Source organism: Silurus meridionalis, chromosome 12 (assembly GCF_014805685.1).
Source record: "Silurus meridionalis isolate SWU-2019-XX chromosome 12, ASM1480568v1, whole genome shotgun sequence".
NCBI classification, from domain to species: domain Eukaryota; kingdom Metazoa; phylum Chordata; class Actinopteri; order Siluriformes; family Siluridae; genus Silurus; species Silurus meridionalis.
The window spans coordinates 25341314-25351017 of NC_060895.1; the positions used below are offsets into that span (position 1 = coordinate 25341314).

The 9704-nt window shown below is 35.6% G+C and overlaps 1 protein-coding gene across 4 annotated transcripts in view; it reads right to left on the bottom strand.

Moving 5' to 3' along the window:
• The window catches only part of tox (thymocyte selection-associated high mobility group box), a 52695-nt gene that overhangs the window by 24821 nt on the left and 18170 nt on the right, over positions 1–9704 (bottom strand). For 3 of the 4 annotated variants that reach the window (XM_046862926.1, XM_046862928.1, XM_046862929.1), the window contains 3 exons: positions 9574–9639; positions 9051–9131; positions 5440–5664 (listed from right to left, as the gene is read on the bottom strand). In XM_046862926.1, coding sequence (XP_046718882.1) covers positions 5440–5664; positions 9051–9131; positions 9574–9639 — 372 coding nt within the window. The remainder of the gene's footprint in view (positions 1–5439; positions 5665–9050; positions 9132–9573; positions 9640–9704) is intronic. The other variant, XM_046862927.1, reaches the window with a different exon arrangement.

Consider the following 9704-nt stretch of genomic DNA (forward strand, 5'->3'; position numbering starts at 1 on the left):
GTTTCCTCAATGTTTCAACCAACAAAACCTTTAGTTCTACCACACAAGAGCAGAGAAAATCTGCTACAGTCTTCCCCACACCATCCCACAGTGCTCTAATATGGTTTATAGGTGATGGTGCTTTTGGGTCATTATCCAACAGAAAAAAACTCTTCTGCAATTTCTCACCAGCTTAACACGACTTAAGGAAACCCAGCCTCAGTCTCCACTGTGCTTTAGAGCGCAGTCTGGTTGGAGTTTTCACCTGGTTCATGCAAGCTCAGATCAAATGTATTATTACAGTAGATTATTTTGAGATTAGTTTTAATCAGCAGGTCCAGAGATGATGTACAGTAGATGTACTCTATGAAGTTCTTCCAGGATCCTCCAGCAGTGAAACTACAGAGTGGATCATTACCTTAACTACAGATTTACTCAGACATGCAGAATACACTCAACTGTTCAAATACTCACCGTCTCATTCTCAACACTATCTCTATTATCATCATGATCATCTTTATTATCATCATTATCATTATTAAGCAGTGAAATGTATATATTTCTAAGTTAGATGTTCTTATATGTTTTGAAAACAGGGCAAACAGGACAAATAGGGACAGAGAAAGAAAGACCTCTAGACAGACAGACAAAGAGAAAAAAAAACAAACAGACAGACATCAATAGATAGACAGAAACAGACAGATTATCCACAGAAAGGCTGATACTTAGATAGACAGACAGAGAGAAAGAAAGAAAGAAATCAGACCTCTAGATAGAAGGGCTGATAGACAGATACCAAGCTCTACCACACAAAGATATAAAATAAGAGATGTGTGTGTGTGTGTGTGTGTGTGTGTGTGTGTGTGTGTGTGTGTGTGTGTGAGAGTGTACTGATAAAGTTTCGTTTCTCCTGAACTCACTCATTACGTGATGAGTGGACGGCGTATGCGCGACATTTCGTCTTTAGTGTTTAAAGGGTAATTCCTGCACTAATACCGTCACATGCTGCAATAATGCAGTTTCTCCTGCTATGTGTGAGGAACGTTTACTTTTTATAAACACACTCCTCTCACTTTAGAACACACTCATCACCAACATGACAAAATGAGCAAAGGTTTTCTCTTTGTTTTTACTATACATGATATAAGTTCAAGTTCATGTTAATAGAACTTTCACAATGGACATTGTCTTAAATCAGCTTTACAGAATTAAAGGGAATGATGTGTTTATCCCTGATGATGAAGACTGAGACGACCGCCAATAAAAACTCCCTTAGATGTTATGACATTTCTGTAATCATAACCACACTGAAGGTGCGAACTCGCAATCCTTTGTCCTTTATTTTATTTTTTATTCAGTGCCTATGAAAGTGTCATTTATATATACCTCTCTGAATCTGTCTATCCCTCTGTTTACCCATTATCTCTACCTGCATATTTTGTCTGTTAATCTATCTACAGTATTTATTCATCCATCTATCAATTTATACATCTGGCTTTTTTTTATTATCAATAGGTCGGTCAGTAGGTCTCTCTCTCTCTCTCTAGCTGTCTGACTGCTTATCTATCTGTCTGTCCGTCCGTCCGTCCATCCATTTATTTGTCTAGCTGTCCATCTATCCATCCATCTGTCTAGCTGTCTATCTATCCATCCATTTGTCTAGCTGTCTGTCTATCCATCCATCTCTCCAGCTGACCATCAATCCATCTATCCATTAATTTGTCTAGCTGTCTATCTATACATCTATCCATCCATCCATTTGTCTAGCTGTCTATCTATTTATCTCTATCCATCCATCCATGTATCTCTCTGTATATTTTGTGATGTGTGTTGGACTCAGATAAGGATCACGGATGAAACTGAACAGTATCTCAAAAAAGTTTTCATTAAAGATCTCCTCACCTCTGTACCAGTTGTGGTGGAAGTTTCCTCAATGTTTCAACCAACAAAACCTTTAGTTCTACCACACAAGAGCAGAGAAAATCTGCTACAGTCTTCCCCACACCATCCCACAGTGCTCTAATATGGTTTATAGGTGATGGTGCTTTTGGGTCATTATCCAACAGAAAAAAACTCTTCTGCAATTTCTCACCAGCTTAACACGACTTAAGGAAACCCAGCCTCAGTCTCCACTGTGCTTTAGAGCGCAGTCTGGTTGGAGTTTTTCACCTGGTTCATGCAAGCTCAGATCAAATGTATTATTACGAAGTAGATTATTTTGAGATTAGTTTTAATCAGCAGGTCCAGAGATGATGTACAGTAGATGTACTCTATGAAGTTCTTCCAGGATCCTCCAGCAGTGAAACTACAGAGTGGATCATTACCTTAACTACAGATTTACTCAGACATGCAGAATACACTCAACTGTTCAAATACTCACCGTCTCATTCTCAACACTATCTCTATTATCATCATGATCATCTTTATTATCATCATTATCATTATTAAGCAGTGAAATGTATATATTTCTAAGTTAGATGTTCTTATATGTTTTGAAAACAGGGCAAACAGGACAAATAGGGACAGAGAAAGAAAGACCTCTAGACAGACAGACAAAGAGAAAAAAAAACAAACAGACAGACATCAATAGATAGACAGAAACAGACAGATTATCCACAGAAAGGCTGATACTTAGATAGACAGACAGAGAGAAAGAAAGAAAGAAATCAGACCTCTAGATAGAAGGGCTGATAGACAGATACCAAGCTCTACCACACAAAGATATAAAATAAGAGATGTGTGTGTGTGTGTGTGTGTGTGTGTGTGTGTGTGTGTGTGTGTGTGTGTGAGAGTGTACTGATAAAGTTTCGTTTCTCCTGAACTCACTCATTACGTGATGAGTGGACGGCGTATGCGCGACATTTCGTCTTTAGTGTTTAAAGGGTAATTCCTGCACTAATACCGTCACATGCTGCAATAATGCAGTTTCTCCTGCTATGTGTGAGGAACGTTTACTTTTTATAAACACACTCCTCTCACTTTAGAACACACTCATCACCAACATGACAAAATGAGCAAAGGTTTTCTCTCTTTTGTTTTTTACTATACATGATATAAGTTCAAGTTCATGTTAATAGAACTTTCACAATGGACATTGTCTTAAATCAGCTTTACAGAATTAAAGGGAATGATGTGTTTATCCCTGATGATGAAGACTGAGACGACCGCCAATAAAAAACTCCCTTAGATGTTATGAGGAAGAAACCTTGAGAGGAACCCGACTCAAAAGGGGAACCTCATCCTCATTTGGGTGACATCAAGAGTGTGACCATAAATCATTAAATCAATACAAAACACTGGAGAGTGAGAACTAACATGAGCAACCAGGAGCTACTGCGCAACTCATAAAATAGCATAACACTAACACCTGAGATCATCATAGATCCAACATCAGCTTCTTCATGCCAGAGCTTTAAAATATAATGAAAAGTAGCTCATCAGTCACGTGATACACTGAGCTTTAAATCATTTACATCATCACAGTTTATCTTTTAGATTCTAATTATATTTATTTTATTTTTTAACTTGACAGATATCTTTTAGTATTTTACTATACTATTATTACCATTTTATTTTTTATTTTCATTTTAAATTGTTTGAAATGTGGTATATAAATAAATATCATTGATCATTTATTAGTGGGCTTGCTTTTGCTTCTTTAGTTATTTCTTTATTTACACACACACACACACACACACACACACACACACACACACACACATTATGTAGCTTAATATGTATGTTTTGTTAAAAATAATTTTTTAATTTGACTTAATTTACTTTTATTGTACTGTGAGCAACTGCAGGTAAATAAAGTATTATTATTAATTATTAATATTTGTGTGATCTTTATCACAGTGTAAAGTTAAAGTCTAAAATAATGATATGTGTTATATATTTATCAATTCTATATATTTGTTATTATTATTTGGTTCTTGGCTCATTAACTTTAAATAAATTAATGTAATTAAAATGTTCTATATAAAATAAAATAGTATACTTTATTCTAAAACTGCACTGTAAATTAATAGATGACTTTACAGTAAACAACAAACAATTAATAATAAACAATTTATATGTTTTTAGTTTTATTTGGACTTTTTAAGCTGCATTTTAAATCAATAAAATGTTCTACAGAAACATATTTGTAGGTTTGTTATTATTATTAGCAGTCAATTTAACTTTATTTAGAGTTCTTTGTTTGTCTTAGTTTATCTGCTGTTTATTTTAAATAAATTAAATTTTGTATATAAATCAATATAAATTGTTTATTATTGTGCATTTGTGTTCGTTTATCTTGAATTTCATTTTTTATCTTATGCTTTGGTTGCATGAATTTTACATGAATAAGTGTGAATTAAATTGTAAGTATTGACTGTAAATGAGAGAGATAAAGTGATGAAGGGAAAATCAGTGAGTTGTATAATGAGAGGTCTGAGTGCGCTATGACTCAGCGTGTAGAGTCGTATTTTACAGCGTGAAGGGCATTTCCCCAATTTTACCTTAAGAACTATTTTTATCTTTTTTTTTGGGAAAATCGTGTGTCTAAAGTCAAAATAAAAACCTGTGAATTAAAAATAACAAACCAAAACTTTGTAATTAAAGTGAAATATATAAAATGTAAATCATTTTGTTTAGAGCCTGAAAAAGGATGGTTATTTAAAAAAAAAAGTATATTTAAAATGAAATTGTTGCTCTTGTTGCTGATATTCCAGACAGTATTTGCATTAATACAGTATAAATGTAGGTGGTACAGTATAATGTAAGAATTTATTTGTAATAAAAGTTGATGTTTCACATTATTTATTGGTTTATTTGTATAGAGACATAGTAAAACATAGAGACATAGTAAGTTTGTTTAGTCTCCTCCTTGCACCTAGAGTGTATTTTTTATTATTATTATTATAAAACTTTAAAACAATCATAGAAAAAGGATAAGAAAATCCTGACAATTCCACATATCGAGGGAGTGAATGAATGAAAGATGAAAGAAATAAAGACACTTTGCTGAAATAAGTAGAATAGTTAAGTAGATCATATCTTTGGTAAATTTAATATTAAATGTAACACACACACACACACACACACACACACACACACACACACACACACGTGCACGTATTACAAAAATTATATCTAACAAATAAACTATTTAATTTTATTATTTAAATTACATTTATTTTATTAATTTAATCAATATAATAAAGTGTATTACATTAATTTAATTTATTCTATTTTATAAAATATTATAATAAATTATTTAAATAAAATATTATTTTATATATTATGCAACCAAGCCGACATTTTATTTAAAATTGTTTTAAAAATGTAAACTGTTCAAATGTTGATCACAAATGTTAAATGACAAGCAATTTTATGTTTTGTGTGTGTGTGTGTGTGTGTGTGTGTGTGTGTGTGTGTGTGTGTGTTTATAGGACAGAAAGGGGGCATGGAACATACCACTGAGAGAGAGGAGTTTCCGAGAAGGCTGGTGTCCTGTCCAGGGGCAGTCATGTTGGGCAGATCCATTCCCTGCATGCTGAATGGGTGCAGCGTGTGAGGGGAAGGGGAGCACAGCGGGTGGTACGGTCCGGACTCCTGGTCCACCAGGTGGGTGAGAGAGGGAGGGGTGATGGGAGGAATGTTGAAGTCCTCATCACTGATGCCAGGAACCGGGTAAGACTGCTGCAACACACACACACCAAACCTGATCATTACTTGTGTGAGCATTTAATTAATTATAATTATAAACAAATGTAGATGTTCTTGTTTACTAAACTGTTATAATGTAGCATTTTAATTGCCATCAAATACTGAGAAAGAGAGACAGACAGATAGAGAGAGACAGAGCATGACAAAGAGAAAGGCAGATAGAGAAAGCTAGAGAGATAAAGAGAGAGAGAGAGAGAGAGAGAGAGAGAGAGAACAAGTGTAGTAGGTAATACACAGCTGTTAGCAGTCGGGTAGCAGGTAGTGTAACTGAGGTAAAAGACATGCTCGGACTCGAGTTATACGCTAATCAGTGTAACGCGTGACGGACATTTGCATGCCTGATTGTGTTAGTGCTGGCAGATGTCGATGTGAAAATGTTGGCGCTCATCACACCGTAATTCCTCAGAGGAACGAGTTTACTGCCAAACCAAGTAAATAAATAAAGAGTTGCGTCTCTCAGCAGCACTTTTATCAACATTACAACCAGATCATCAGTTACTGCACAAACTTACTGCAGAAGAGCAGAAAAAAAACTATAAATTCATCTTTATCTCTTTTCTTTTCTTTCCTTCAGATAAAACTGATGCTTTCATCCCTCATTCATCCCACAGTGTTGAATAAGAAAATAAATAAAAACTTAAAAGGAAAAAACTGAGAAAAATGCTACATGAAAAAAATACAATATAGAGAGAGAAAGATAGAGCAAAAAAGGGCAGGAGCAGGGAGGTTCAAAAAAGAAGACTGAGAAAATTGTGAGAAATGAGACAGAGGATAGAAATGTGAAAGAGAGAAAGAGGAGATAGAGAAGAAATGGGGAGAAAGAAATGAGAGACATGGGGTGGATGAGAGAAAAATCAGATGTATATAATAAGGCGTATATGATTAGATGAATATATGATCAGACACATATGCAATCAGATTATTGAGAGTTCAATAGCTTCTCTGTTGCAGCAATGAGAACTGCACGTGTGTTTCTGTGTGTTTCTGTGTGTGTGTGTGTGTGTGTGTGTGTGTGTGTGTGTGTGTAGCCTATCTGGGTCATACACCACTTCCTCTTACCACTGCGTTAAAATAAACGAAGAGTCGAATGTATACTCTTCCACTCTGTACTATTACATGTATAACTGTAGCTCTGATACCAGAGAGAGATAAAGGAGAGATAAATAAGATAGTAGAGAAATGAAGCTGAAAAGGAATGTTGAGACTAGAAGTAAAACTGTGTTAGTCTGAAGGACTGAACATCTCCATAAATTACTCAGAGGTTGATGCTGATCTCAGAGGTTGGTTTTCTGAGCAGATGAGAAATGATATGGACGAACAAAACACACTCAGATCTAAACTCTTGAACAGACAATCAGACTGATTCTGTGTGTGTGTGTTTGGGGGCTGACCAGACAAACATAAGATTTTCTTGTAATAAATAAATCAAAGAAACAGACGCAGACACGCTGAGAAATACCACAAACTGAAAAACATGAACAAATGCTGGTGAGGAATTTGGCAGTACAAAAAAACAAGTGTAAAAAAAATAAAAATAATAATTACCAAAAAAAACCCACCACTGTGAGGAAAGAAAGCACAGGTGTGTGAAAGGAAATGATACGTTTCCGCAACAGGAAATGACACAATGTGTTTACAAACATGAACACAGGCATCACATGATGGAGAAATTCATAATTTAAAAGCAACATCAAATCTGATTAAACATGTTAATCCTCTAAAAAACCTGCAATGGAAAATCTGTTAAGACAACTGGAGCCCAAGGTGGGCAGAGTCAGTCCCAGGGTGAGCAGAGTCAGTCCCAGGGTGGGCAGAGTCAGGATGCAAAGGAACCCCAAAGTTGGCTGTAGGAAGCCTGTGGTTTGGCCTCTGGTTTTTAAACCCAACCAGGGTTGAGGAAGCCTAGGTCTTTGCAGAAAAAGCAAGATGAGGAGAGAAAGATAAATAATAGTAATTAATAGGAGATGAAGGAGAAAAAGAGAAATCAGAGATGAGGAGAAAGAAAGGAGAGAAAGATGGAGAACAGATATGAGAGAAAAGGGAAATAGGGAAGACGGATGAGGTATGAGAGTAATAAGAGATGGAGGAGAGTAAAGAGAGACTGAGGAGAAAGAAGAAATAGAGGATGAAAATGAGAGAAAGTTAAAATGTATGATGTATTTATATTAATCAGATGTATATAATCAGCAGGGATGTGGGTATTTTACAGAGTTGATGAAAACGGCTTCATATTGTGTATCAAAATACTTTGGTGTTTAGTATTTTTGTGCTTTTAAAATACTGTTAAATACTTTGTAAGAAGTTCTACATGATGACATCATAAACATGCAGCCTCTGATTGGTGCCTACTCAGTATTTTGCTTAAACTTGTTGAGATCAGAACAGAAAAGTGATCTATATGGAAGAAGGTGGTGAAGAAACCTGCAGCTGGCAGCTTCCAAACAGACGTCCGATGATCGATAAATAAATATTTGATTGGCGAATATTGTGCCCTAAATGATGTTTAGTAGGATCATGATTTCGCAGACCACTGCATGAACCAAACAGAATATATTATAGTTACAATCAGATGATTAATTAGTTAGAAGCTGCAGGTGCCATCAGTCGTCTTCTAAAAAATGACTTGTTTGTTATTGAGTCGATGTTACTGATGTAAATCAGCCCTTCGTTATCAAAATTAAATTATGATTTGTTCAACATGAAACTGTTGGTTACTTTAAAACTGACCTTCATCTCTGAGATCATGGGGATGTTTGTATGTGAATATTTGATCTGGTAACTACATGTCAGATTTATTGTGTGACTCCACCAGAGAAAAGCAGCTGCTATCAAACATTGTTTACTAATTCAACTGAGTGTAATGCTGAGGAACAGATCAAATTGATGGAAGGTTTGTGAAGAAATTTCATGCTTCTCTTGTAAAAGTATATTTTAGTATTTTTCAAATAGAAAAAAATACAGTAGTTTATTTCGATATCTGGTCTGGCTGCTGTATTTTGTAGTTTATTTTGATACACTTAAAGTTAAGATATTTGGTATTTTATAAATAAAAAAGCATTTTGATGTATCTTTGCCCAACCCAGATAATGACATGATTGGAATTGGCTGACTGGCTGAGTAGAAGAAGGAAAAGGTTGGTAGGAGGAATTCAAGGGTTGGGAAAAAGCCCAGGAAACCCAGGATCTACTGTTTCAGAGAAAACCTGTGTTGGTCAGGAGATTACAGGCAGGCAGATCACTTAAATAAAAGTTAATTAATTTAACAATAAACAACAATAAAGTCACACACACACACACACACACACACACACACACACACACACACACACACACACACACACACTTATTATGAATATTTACCCAGTGTGGCAGTCGATGGGAGTCTGGATGAGGAAGAGTTTCTCTCTTCCATTGAGCTGCAGTCTGTTTGGGGCTTGGAAACTACAGCATGACACAAAAAAGGTGAAAGGTCAAAACAAAACAAAACGCAGAGACACACATACACCTGACAAATCCTCTTCATTAGCAGCTCCTGTACATTAGGCATAAAATGCAGATTTAGTTTAATCAACAACCACAAAAATAAACACATGAACATCCACCAAAGAAACAAAAACATTCAGTATTCAGCACAAGTTTATTTTTGTGGTTGTTGATTGGTTGTTTTGCCGGTTGTTGTTATTGAGTTTTTATGGTGCTGGTTAATGAGTGTAGTTTAGTGCTTGTTTATAGTTGTGTGTGTGTGTGTGTGTGTGTGAGAGAGAGAGAGAGAGAGAGAGAGAGAGAGAGAGAGAGAGAGAGAGAGAGAGAGAGAGACTAATTCAAGCTTTCATTTGTTTTGCTAACAGTAAGGAAACAAAGTAGTGATCAGTAATTAACCCACCTGGTTCACTGGCACAAAGTCCTGGTTCTGCTCAGGCATCGGTATGAACATGCTTTCACTGTCGTACTGCAAGCACGCACGCACACACACACACGCACACGCACACACGGAGAGAAAGAAATACATTTGAA